General features: G+C 43.8%; 1 protein-coding gene and 1 non-coding gene across 2 annotated transcripts; both read right to left on the reverse strand.

Annotated features, from left to right (window-relative positions):
- Positions 1-1,460: 1,460 nt before the first annotated feature.
- Positions 1,461-6,811, reverse strand: RPL23 (ribosomal protein L23). The gene is made up of 5 exons (XM_032871465.1): positions 6,713-6,811; positions 6,056-6,139; positions 5,635-5,763; positions 1,691-1,804; positions 1,461-1,589 (listed from the first exon to the last, which is right to left on the reverse strand). Exons 1-5 carry the CDS (start codon positions 6,804-6,806, stop codon positions 1,507-1,509), a joined length of 504 nt encoding a protein of 167 aa, XP_032727356.1. The 5' UTR covers positions 6,807-6,811; the 3' UTR covers positions 1,461-1,506.
- Positions 5,890-6,024, reverse strand: LOC116876128. Its single transcript, XR_004384346.1, has one exon. It is a non-coding gene; the product is annotated as a small nucleolar RNA SNORA21 (small nucleolar RNA).
- Positions 6,812-12,566: the final 5,755 nt, after the last annotated feature.

Below are 12,566 nucleotides of genomic sequence, written 5' to 3' on the forward strand. Positions count from 1 at the left end.
GGAGGAAGCAGGCTTCCTGCTGAGCAGAGAGCCCGATGTGGGGCTTGATCCCAGGACCCTGAGATGAGGACCTGAGCCAAAGGCAGAGGCTTAACCCACTGAGCCACCCAAGCACCCCCCAAAAAGGATTAATTTTAAATGGAGGACCCTAGGGCTTCATGTCACATTAAAAACTTCAAATTCACCAGGATGGAGAATAGGGTAGTACGACAGGTCTGTTTTAGATTCCTGGTCCTAAAACCAAGATAGGCTGTCTAGACAGCCCTGGTTCTCCATCCTGGCTGCACCTTGAAATTTCCTGGGGGGTTTTTAGAAAGTACTGATGCCTGGGTCCTACCTCCACAATGACTTAACTGGGTCTGGGATATTGCCTGGACACTCTCTGGCTGAGAACCACTGATTAGATTAGTACATTCCATTCTGAATCTTGGACAAAAGGGTAGTTAGTTATCTTACCATGTGCTAGGGTCCACACAGTCTAATCTTCAGCCTTACAAAGAACACATAAGGTAGAGTATATTCAGATAGATACTAGATGTGTGAACACGAATCTAGGCTGAAAAGCCTGTTCCAACATCTTTAGGCCAGACTATTGACCCAAACCTGCTGAGCGCTCATTTTTTTTCATTAGACTCCAAATTCCACATACATCACTTCTCATGGTTTAGAAAAGCACAATGTCCAATGCTTTCAGGCACAATTTGCCAAGGTTTACACCCACTGTGCTGGTTCATTACATTACCTTTCATTCCCGAACTAGGGTTTTGCAGGTACATACAGCTATCCTATCAAAAATGTTTTGGTGGCAAACCATGCAGATACTTTTAGTAACTCAATTGCCTTCCACAAGAGCAAATTAACATGGCAATCATGTGTTAGGTTTTACAAATACAGCCCTTTATGGGGCGCCTGGGTGGCACAGTGGGTTAAAGCCTCTGCCTTCGGCTCGGGTCATGATCCCAGGGTCCTGAGATCGAGCCCTGCATCTGGCTCTTTGCTTGGCAGGGAACCTGCTTCCTCCTCTGCCTGCTTGTGATCGCTGTCAAATAAATAAAATAATATAAAAATCTTAAAAAAACAAAACAAATACAGTCCTTTTTGTGCTGGTTTACGGGAAGGACACCTGTAACTGCAAGTGTGCACACAGACACACACACCTGGGCCTTCCCCACATCACTCAGTGAACTCTGTGTGTGTCCACCATCTGACCATTCACTATCCTGTATCTCAAACTAAGCGCAGTGCAGTTACCTGGGGTAACCTCTTGAACAGTAACTACTACCTGCAATTTACTTTAAGAACTCTGAACACAAATAACTAAGTTTTTACAGCAGAAATGGAAAGTCCGTAAGTTTCTGTAGTCACAAAACCAAGTACTACACTAAGCAATTTCATGTTACAAAAGGTTCAGGGTTGTCAAGAAGAGTGACAGGTAGAAAACAACAGGAAGGCAAATTTCAGGAGCAAATAATTTTTAATTTTTTTTTAAACAATTACACCAAAGAATCATGCAATGCTGCCAGCATTGGACGCAATCCTGGGCCACAAGTCTGCACACTCCTTTGCGACTGGTCCTGTGATAGCAGACCCTACATAAAAAGAGAGTGAGATGACAGATAAGATCAGATAGACACAGAGGTTAAATCATCCCATCTGGAAGACTTAGGCAACACTGTGGTTTCTTTCTTACCTTTCATTTCACCTTTATTGTTTACTATGACCCCCGCATTATCTTCAAAATAGAGAAACACACCATCTTTTCTCCGGTATGACTTTCGTTGTCGAATTACCACTGCTGGATGTACTAAGAGAGAAAACAGGACAGTAGTCACTAACCTGTCAGGTCCCAGTGCCACCACAAGAAAGCAATTTACATCTCACCTAGTCTCCCAACATTTCCCACTTCAACAAAATGTAGACTCACCATTTGCTTTTTATTTCCTAAAAGCAAGTGTGAGACAGTGCAAATACCACTCACCCCTTAAGGAAAGACCTTACTCCAAGGGAAAACTGCCTGCACCTACTGCAAATGTAAATCTGTACTCTTCTTACAACAATCAGCAACACTAGCACAAAACTTGCTAAGCACGTTCTATACTTGGTCCCACTTCACCCAACAGGTGGATGCGGTTAAAATCCTAGTATCACAAAATGGGACCCCCTTTTGGACAGAGTAAGTAGAGGCCCAGCTATTAATGAACTCATTAGGTATATTCCATCCCAGTATATATCAAAACCTCCAAGAAAGGGGCGCCTGGGTGGCTCAGCGGGTTAAGCCGCTGCCTTCGGCTCGGGTCATGATCGCAGGGTCCTGGGATCGAGCCCCGCATCGGGCTCTCTGCTCAGTGGGGAGCCTGCTTCTTCCTCTCTCTCTGCCTGCCTCTCTGCCTACTTGTGATCTCTCTCTGTCAAATAAATAAATAAAATCTTTAAAAAAAAAAAAAAAAAAACCTCCAAGAAAGTACATACCTTGATCTAAAATTTACTGCTTTTCAGAGTTTACTGGCATTAAATATGCAGCATGTTAGATTTCACAATAGAAGTTCATTTACACACCAATTTAACCAAAGAAAACCTACAACAAGGTGTGCGTATATGTCTACACACTCCTTGAACCCCAAAAGTACATCCAATATCATCCAAGATATTGACCACACACTCTATACCTTATCTCAAATGCCTAACTGCGGGCACATGTGTTGTTGTATTAGAGCAAAAAGCTGGAACTAACCTATGTATTTCATGGCAAATACACAAAACAGAACCACTTAAAAATGATTATGTCTATCTGTAATTTTTCATATGTAGGACAATCATCTGTGCAGCAACGAGTTACGGGAAGGCTGTGGTCCCATTCAAACAGTAGTTTACAAGCTAATTTTTTGCATGTAACTCAAAAAGAAAGGACGGGGCACCTGGTGGCTCGGTCGGTTAAGCATCTGCCTTTGACTCAGGTCATGATCTTGGGGTCCTGGGATCGAGCCCCGCATTGGGCTCCCTGCTCAGTGGGGAGTATGCTTCTCCCTCTGCCCCTTCCCTGGGCTTGTATGCTTGTTTGTTCTCAAATAAATAAAATAAAATCTTAAAAAAAAAAAAAAAAAGACAACAAAATATTAACAGTGGTCATCTCTTGGAAGTCTGAAGGTTGGGTAATGGAAATTTAATTTCTATTTCCTGTGTAATTAATTATGTTTAGGGATGCCTCGGTGGCTCAGTGAGTTAAGCCTCTGCCTTCAGCTCAAGTCATGATCTCAGGGTCCTGGGATCGAGGAAGGAGCCCGCTTCCCCCTCTCTCTGCCTGCCTCTCTGCCTACTTGTGATCTTTCTCTGTCAAATACTAAAATTTAAAAAAAAATTGTGTTTAACTTTTGAGGAACAGTTTTTCAGGGTCTTAAGTTAAACTTTTATAAAAAAACCTACCAGCACTAAAATGAACCCTTTCCAGACTTTCATCTATAGCACTTAAAAGAATTGAAGTCAGACATCACCTGCATGGAAACCATGACCATCATTAGCTTAGAGACTCTGAACAAGTTACTTAAACTTCTGACATTCAAGTGTTCCTTTTGTAAACAGGGATAACAGTTATAGTTCCACATTCAACATCAGACACTGCAAATACAAGAATTTTTTTTTTTTTTTTAAACAAGGACAGGGATCCTGGCTATCCTTGAGGCCATTATTATTTCTATATGTAAGATGGCCTCTGATCAGGGTTTTTTTCTTCCCCCTTAGAAGAAATCTCCACACCCAACATGGGGTTCAAACTCAAGATCCACCTGAGCTCAAGCTGCATGCTCCACTGACTGAGCTAGCCAGGCAGCTCTACCTGATCAGGTTTTTAAGAATGAAATACACATTGAGGGGTAACTGGTATTTACTGAGAGCCTTCTCTGTTGGACTCTCATCTACTCATAACCATTTATTTTTTTAACTAGAAAAAAATTTTTTTAATGTAAACTCTATGCCCAATGTGGGAACTGAACTCATGACTTGGAGATCAAGAGTCACATGCTCTAATGACTGAGCCAGCCAGGAGCCTTTATTCATAACCATTTAAATTCTCACAAATGACCAATCTATCAGATGAATATGGCCACACACAAATCCAAGACTCTGGACTTCCAGAATTGCTCCTTTCCACATTTCTGTCTGTTATATGGAAGTCTAAGGTGAGGGAACATATTCATTCAGCAGAAACAAGGACAAGTAAGATTAATTAAGAGCTGGCAATTCACTATTTTTAAAACTATAAAGTGTTCTCCGGCCTGTCCCACCACAACCTGATTGAGACCACCAACACACCCTGCTGCCATCTCACCAACAGACAGTGGATTGCTCTGCCATTCTCTGACAGCTTCCCAGGCCACAGACCAGACCCAGCAAGTGTTCTAAGAGGAAAGCCTGTCCAGTTGCATGCAGATCCCCAATCTACACATCAATTAATCAATGCTTAACCACAATGCTTGGTACTCCACACCCTCCAGTCGGTATTAAATGTAAACAAAGATTTCTGACCACCCCCACCAAATCATCAGGGGGTGGGAGGGGTGCTTGTACAGGCCCACAAGAAGAGACTGCAGTATGTAGCCAAGACCTGTATTTGCACTGTCCATCAAGAGATGGCTAGGACTTCTCAGAAGAGCAAGATACCCTAGATCAGAGACAGACTACTTAGGTACAGGAGGGACGTTCAGGAGCCGAAGTTTAGTGCATGGAGTGTCAGGAGCTCTAAAGCCAGACAGACAAGTCAAAGTGCCCGAAACCCTCCCCATCAACTCATACACCTAGGGGGATTAAGCAATGAGCAGCTCCCTATTTTAGTTTCTACCAGAAGACATTTGGAAGCAACCATGCTTAACTTTTGACAAGTCACAATTTTGAGTTAATCTCTTCTATAAAAACAAACAAAAACCATTCTTAGGGACACCTGAGTGGGTTAAGCTGCTCCCTTCAGCTCGGGTCCCACTGTCAGGGTCTCTGGATAGAGACCCCCACCGGGCTCCTTTCTTGGCAGGGAGCCTGCTTCTCTCTCTGCCTCTGCCTGCCACTCCCCCCACTTGTGCTCTCTCTGTCAAATAAACAAATAAAGCCTTAATTATTTTTTCCCTTAAGTCAGGAAGCATATGTTTTTCTGTACTTACAAAGTGTTAGGTCACAGGCCAAATGCTCTACATGCTCAGTTTATTACCCGAATCTAACAACCACTTGAGAAAGTATTCAAGGATCACTCTTCCCCTTCAAATCAGTAGTTCCAGAAAAGGAAACTTGCCTGACACCTGGTCAAGCTCTAAATGCCTACCAAAAAAAAAAAAAAAATTTTTTTACTGGGGTGCCTGGTGGACCAGTCAGTAGAGCATGCGACTCTTGATCTCAGGGTAATGAGTTCAAGTCCCTCCTTGGACTTAGAGATTACTCAAAAAAGGAAACAAATACAGCAAGACCCGGCAGTGAAGAGCACAGTCTCTTAAGACAGCAAAAGCAGCAGAACTTTGATTGCAGGTTATTTATCTCACACTGCCCCTCAAAGGAAATTAAGCCTTCAGAATGGTTAAATTATGATTCCATTTTCCAATAAAGGGAAAAATCCTTCAACTGTGCACCAGTCAAGGAAGATTCAGCGTTTCTACTCACCCTTCTTTCTGAGCTCTGGTTTGCCTTTCTTCACTGTGGCCATCACCATGTCACCCACACCCGCAGCAGGAAGTCTGTTCAATCGTCCCTTGATCCCCTTCACAGAGATGATATACAGATTTTTGGCTCCTATCGATAATGTAAACAAGTGATTTTTTTTTTTTTTTTTTTGCTTGTGTAACGTTTCCCCGGCACTTCCAGAGCCTCTCCCTCAGCTCACCCTCCCAGTTAGTACCCCCCAACCAAGGCGGAAAACCTTGTCACACCACCGATTGAAGCAAAACAACACAGCACGCTGCTGCTTCACCCAAAAGCAGTGTTTTTACTCTGCCCTTTCTTGACGGCTCAGTGGGTCATTAGTCAAGGCCCAACGAGTGCTTTTAAAAGGGGGAGCCTGACGGAGTGCAGCTGAAGGTCTCACCTGTGTTGTCAGCACAGTTGATCACGGCGCCCACCGGAAGACCCAGGGAAATCCGGAATTTCGCACCGGAGGACCCACCACGTCCTGTGGGTAGGAAGGGAAACAGGATAGGGGTCACTGATTAACCATGGTTCCGAGTTTCCCCTCACACTCGCACAGGCTTTGGGCAACGGTATCCTCCAGTCCCTTTCTCTGGGACTCCGCCTAACCCTCCCCACGAGTCACCCGGTTCCCCATAGCAAACAGCCAATTCCTCACTGTTACCGCCCTTACGTTACGGTTAAGGGGCCTGAGCTACTCAACCCTCACTCCACCTTTTGCACCACGTAGTTCTCCCTGCAAGGCGGGAGATCGCCCAAGTCGTCCACTCTGGGGCCTCAGCCAGTCTCACTTCAACACCATTACTGGAGTGCTAGGTGCAGAGGGATCCCGTCGGTTTGGTCTAAACTCCTGTCCGGATCCTGCCAACTCAACTCTCCAAGCACCCCCCTCGCCGCCACTTTCGGCGGCCCTTCCAGTGCTCCAACGGCGCCCTCCTCTCCCTCTCCGCCCCAGAGAAGAGCAAAGCGCCCCAGCTGCCCATGGCCACCGCTCCGGGAGAGGCCAGCAGTCACCTCGCGACAGATGGAAAACGATACTCAAAAGTCAAACCCTCACCTCGCTTCGACATCTTGAACGCCGGAAAAGGACAAAAAGGAAGTAGGTGCAAAGGATTCTGGGATATGAACTTTGGTGCCCCGCCCAGTATCATCACGTGACCCGGAGTTTGCGCAATCCTCCTGTTTCTCCGCCCCCCCCCCCGCCCCGCCCTCCGCAAGCACAATGTCTTATCATGTAATGAGTCGTGGACGTCGGATTGAGTTCTCGTTGGGAAGTGGGAGGTGTGGGTGTTGAGGGCTGCTGGAGAGAATGACGCCCGGAGTCTCTTCTTTACGAGCTCTAAAGTTGTTGGGGATACAGAAACATTGGTTAACTTACTCAACAACGTCTACTGAGCATGCAGTATGTGTCAGGAACTTCGCTGGACACTCGAAATTTAGAAATGATTACAAGGGCCTGTGTAGGAGCCCCAAAGAACACAAGAGAGTGGGGTAGCGAGCGAGAAAGAGCTCTGAATGGTATCTTTAGGATGTGGTATTGAAAAAAAAATTGTGTTAAAAAAAGATTAAGAATAAAAATAAACAACCCCCACCCCCCACCCCAAAAAAGGATGTGGTTTTGAGTAAGTGCCATTTTAGCACTACAGATAATTCCATTTATGTGTGTTTGGTCCCAGACTCATTTGTATTTCAGATATCTTTGTTTATCAGTTACCCCTTTCACGGCTTCAACCTCCTCTTCTGGCTTCTTTGCTTTTGCCGATGCATTCATTCAAACATTTATTGAGCGCCTGATGATGCCAGGTACCATCATGGGTATACATTAGACTGCATCAGCGAAAAACGCCAGATCAACATTTCTGCCCTTAAGGATTCTGCAAGGGTGGCAATGATAGTGAATATTCCACACTAAATAGATACAATAACTGCAGTGTATCACGTAAGATGATGATGTGTACTATGGAAAAGTAAAAGTATCAGGTATCAGGAAGTAGGAATAGGGGCAAATTGCAATTTGAAACAATATGGTCAGGGTGGGCTTCATGGACGAAGTCGATATTAAAGCAAAGACTTTAGGTGAGGGAGTTAGCAATATGAATGTCTGGGAAGAACAGGGGAGAAAGCAGTCAGCCAATTAACGGCCCCAAGGTGGAAGTGTGCCTAAGTAATATGAAGACCAGCAAGGAAGTGGATGTGACCGGACAGAGTAAGTGAAGGGAAGAGTCGTAGGAGAGAAAGTCAGAAGTAATGGAATGAGATTGTGTATGGTTTTGTACACCACTATGGACTTCAGCATTTTGGGACTGGGATGGAGAACCATTGCCCCATGATAAGCAGAGGGACATGATCTAATATATCAGAAGGGTCACTCTAATTGAGACTAGAGTGTGGGAGGGATGCAAAGTTGCAAATAAGGAGATGTGTTAGGAAGCTCTTGAAATACCCAGGAAAGGAATGATGGTGATTCGGACTACAGTGGTAGCAGTAGAGGAAATGTGATGTGGTCAGATTCTGGATATGTTTTGGAAGTAGAGCCAACAAAAGGCAAGGTGTGGAAAAAAAGGAAGGAGTCAAATGTTTCCAAGGTTTTAGGTCTGAGCAAGTTGAAGATGTCATTGCCATCAATTGGGATAGGGAAAACTATGGAAGGAACAGATTTGTGGTTAAGAATAGGACATAAATGGGACCCTTGGGTGGCTCAGTTGGTTAAACGGCTGCCTTCGGCTCAGGTCATGATCCCAGCGTCGTGGGATCGAGTCCCACATCAGGCTCCTTGCTCAGCAGGGAGCCTGCTTCTCCCTCTGCCTCTGCCTGTGCTCACTCTCCCTGACAAATAAATAAATGAAATCTTTAAAAAAAAAAAAAGAATAGGACATAAGTTAAATGTTTATTAGACAACCGAACAAGATTCAAATAATAAGTTGGATATATTAGCCTGGAGTTCTGAAGAGAAGGGGCTATAAATTGGGAATTGTCAGCATATAGGTGTACAGTTGATCCTTGAACAATTCTGGGGTTAGGGGCATCAACCTCTCTGTGCATGCAAAAATCCATGTATACAGGCACCTGGGTGGCTCATTCATTAAGCATCTGCCTTCAGCTCTGGTCATGATCCCAGGATCCAGGGATCAAGCCCAGCATTGGGCTCCCTGCTCAGCAAAAAGCCTGCTTCGCCCTCTTCCACTCCCCCTGCTTGTGTTCCCTCTCTCGCTATGTCTCTGTCCAACAGATAGATAAAATCTTAAAAAAAAAAATCCATGTATAACTTTTGACTCCCCTAAAACTTAACTATTAATAGCCTACTTTGACCAGAAGCCTTACCAATAACATAAACAGTCAAATAACATATTTTATGTTATGTGTATTAATACTGTATTCTTACAACATAAGTAAGAGAGAAAATAAAATGTTATTAAGAAAATCAAAAGGAGGGGCACCTGGGTGGCTCAGTTGTTAAGTGTCTACCTTGGGTTCAAGTAATAATCCCAGGGTGCTGGGATCAAGTCCCATGTTAGGCTCCCTGCTCAGTGGAAAGCCTCTTCTTTCTCTCTCTCTGCCGTTCTTTCTGCTTGTGCTCTCTAGTGCGCTCCCCCCCATCAAATAAACAAATAAAATATTAAAAAAAAGAAAATCAAGAGGAAGAAAAAATACATTTACAGTATTGTACAGCATTTTTTACAAAATGGGATTAAAAAAATGGGATTTCAGTTCAAACCCACATTTTTCAAGGGTGAACCCTGTTTGCAACCATGACAGTGGATGAGATCATAAAGAAGCAAGGGTAGGGGTGCTTGGCTGGCACCCCTATGTGGAGGGTGGAACTCTTAATCGCAGGGTTGTGGGTTTGAGTCCAACATTGGGTGTAGAAATTAAAAATAAAAAAATCTAGTGGCACCTGGGTGGCTCAGTGGGTTAGGCCTCTGCCTTCAGCTCAGGTCATGATATCAGGATCCTGGGATCGAGCCCCACATTGGGCTCTCTGCTAGGCAGGGAGCCTGTTACCCCTCTCTCTCTGCCTGCCTCTCTGCCTACATGTGATCTCTCTCTCTCTCTGTAAAATAAGTAAATTAAAAAAAAATCTTTTAAAAAAATTCTAGGGATGCCTGGGTGGCTCAGTTGATTAAGCGGGTGCCTTTGGCTCACGTCATGATCCCAGGATTCTGGGATCGAGTCCCACATCAGACTCCCGGCTCAGCAAGGAGCCTGCTTCTCCCTCTGCCTGCCGCTCTCCCCGCTTGTGCTCACTCGCTCTTTCTCTCTTTCTGACAAATAAATAAGTAAACTTTTTTTTAAAAATGCAAGACAAAAAAAACCTGAAAAATATTTTTAAAAAATAAAAAAAAATTAAAAATCTAAAAAAGAAAAAAAGTAAGGGCAAATAAAGACCATGAGCTAAGCTCTGGGGCACTTCAACATTAAGAAGTCTATAAATCTGTACATTTATCAATCTCCCTTACCACTTTAACATGCCTTCACTTGATCCTGCCAGCTTCTCTAGCTACCAATTTTTCACGCTCCTTCACTTCTCAACCAAATTCCATGTGTTTCTCAATATGTGATTTCTTTACCAAATTAGTCTCTCTTGATAAATGGAACTGCCATCCATCCAGGTGTCCCATCGGAGCCTCTTGTCCAAGTTCTTTTCAGTTTGTCTCCTAAACATTACGAGGGTGTCTGGCTGGCTCAGCGGGGAAAGATGTGACTCTTGATCTCAGGGTTGAGTCCCATGTTGGGCATGGAGGATTACTTAAAAAATAAAAAGCCTGTCATATCTATCCACTTCTATCTCCTCTAGTACTGCTCTGGTCCATGTCTTACCTAAGCTTCTTCAGAAGCCTCCTAGCATACCTTCTGACCTCTGTTTCTCCCTCTACCTACTGACTATTCATACAATGGCCAGGAATAATTTTTCTGAAATACAAACATTACAATGTTGCCCTCCTGAAAATCCTCCAGTGGTTCTAGGGCTCATAGAATCAAAGTTAAAATCCATATCATGGCCTGCTACGCCCTGATCTGGTATTGCCCTATCTTGTCAGCCTTGCCTTACACCACATTTGCTCTTGTTCTCATGAGCTAACTTTTTTTTTAAGATTTTATTTATTTATTTGACAGACAGAGATCACAAGCAGGCAGAGAAAGCAGGGTGGTGGTGGGGAGGGGAGAAGACTCCCTGCTGAGCAGAGAGCCTGATGCGGGGGCTCAATCCCAGGACCCGGAGATCATGACCAGACCCAAAGGCAGAGGCTTAACCTGCTGAGCCACCCAGGCACCCCGTGAGTTAACTTTTTTGTCGACTTTTCTTAGCATGGTGCCCATGCTCCTGACTACCCACAGGCCTCACACATGCTTGGAATACTCTACCCTGCCTACCCTCATCATGTACAACATGTCTACCAATTTTTTAGATTTCAGCTTAACTGTCTCTTAGGGAAATCTGCCCTGACTCTCTTTCTAGGTCATAAGTCTTAACACGCTGCATTTTTCTTTCATATCTTTCATACTACTTATTACAATTCATAAATATATATTTGAAGATTGTTTGTTGAATCATCCCCCCACAAATAGTCTATAACTAGTCTATAAGCTTCATAAAGTTTGGGTCCACATCCTTTTTGTTCAACAGTATATCCCTAGCTCTTAGCACGGGGCCTTGCTCAATAAATACATGTTGAATTGTTGCTGAACAAATGAAGAAATCAATCTTTTTTTTCTTTTTAAAAAATCAATCTTTTTTTTTCTTTTTTAAAGATTTTATTTATTTATTTGACAGAGAAAGATCACAAGTAGATAGAGAGAGAAGCAGGCTCCCCGCTGAGCAGAGAGCCCAATGCGGGACTCGATCCCAAGACCCTGAGATCATGACCTGAGCTGAAGGCAGTGGGTTAACCCACTGAGCCACCCAGGCGCCCCTTAAGAAATCAATCTTGATCATCTCCATATGTCAGCATCCTTTCATGAAGAAGCTTTCATTCGCTTATGGCAAAATTAGAAATATTTGGAAAATACAGCGTTTCTTATAAAGCTACATTTGCTCAATTTAAAGGACTGCTTATTGTTCTGGAATTATCTTCCTTCATCTTTTTTGGTGTTAAAACTATTCCCTACAGCACTCTTATTGGCTGCCCATCCTTCCAACGCTATTGGTTTTTTTGGTCATTTCAATGGGAAATCATTGGTCTCTACTTCCTTATTTCCTGCATGCACACATTCCTTCTCTGTAGCTTATGTCCCCCCTATATGACTGAAATTATATCAGAAATGATATATATTGAAAATTTTTACTAGAAAGGTCACCGTGACCTACTCATTTTCAAAATCCAAGTGTCTTACTTGACCTCCACAGCATTCCATGCTGGGACCATTCCCACCTTCTTAACACTCTTCACCCATGTTTTCCATGATGTTGCTAATAATAGAAGTAACGGGGCGCCTGGGTGGCTCAGTGGGTTAGAGCCTCTGCCTTCGGCTCGGGTCATGATCTCAGGGTCCTGGGATTGAGCCCTGCATCTGGCTCTCTGCTCGCCAGTGAGCCTGCTTCCCCATCTCTCTCTCTGCCTGCCTCTCCGCCTACTTGTGATCTCTGTCTGTCAAATAAGTAAATAAAAATATTTAAAAAAAAATAGAAGTTACTATTTATGGAATGTTACTGAGTCCTAGTCACGGAGTTAAACATTTTACCAGAATGTGACTTCTTGGATCCCCCCAACAAACCTGTGATGTAGGTATTATTATTATTCTCATTTTACCAATAAGAAAATGGAGAAATGAAAAGGTGAAGTCATGTGTCCAAGATCACCCAGGTTGTGCAAGGCAGAGCTGGGATGCCACTCCAAACCTGGCTGATTCCCAAGCACAGTCTCTAAGCCACTATGCTCTTTCCTCCTGTATTTCCCTGGGTGATCACATCC

This window comes from Lontra canadensis, unplaced genomic scaffold (assembly GCF_010015895.1).
Source record: "Lontra canadensis isolate GAN:19392208 unplaced genomic scaffold, GSC_riverotter_1.0 scaffold43, whole genome shotgun sequence".
Lineage (NCBI taxonomy): Eukaryota > Metazoa > Chordata > Mammalia > Carnivora > Mustelidae > Lontra > Lontra canadensis.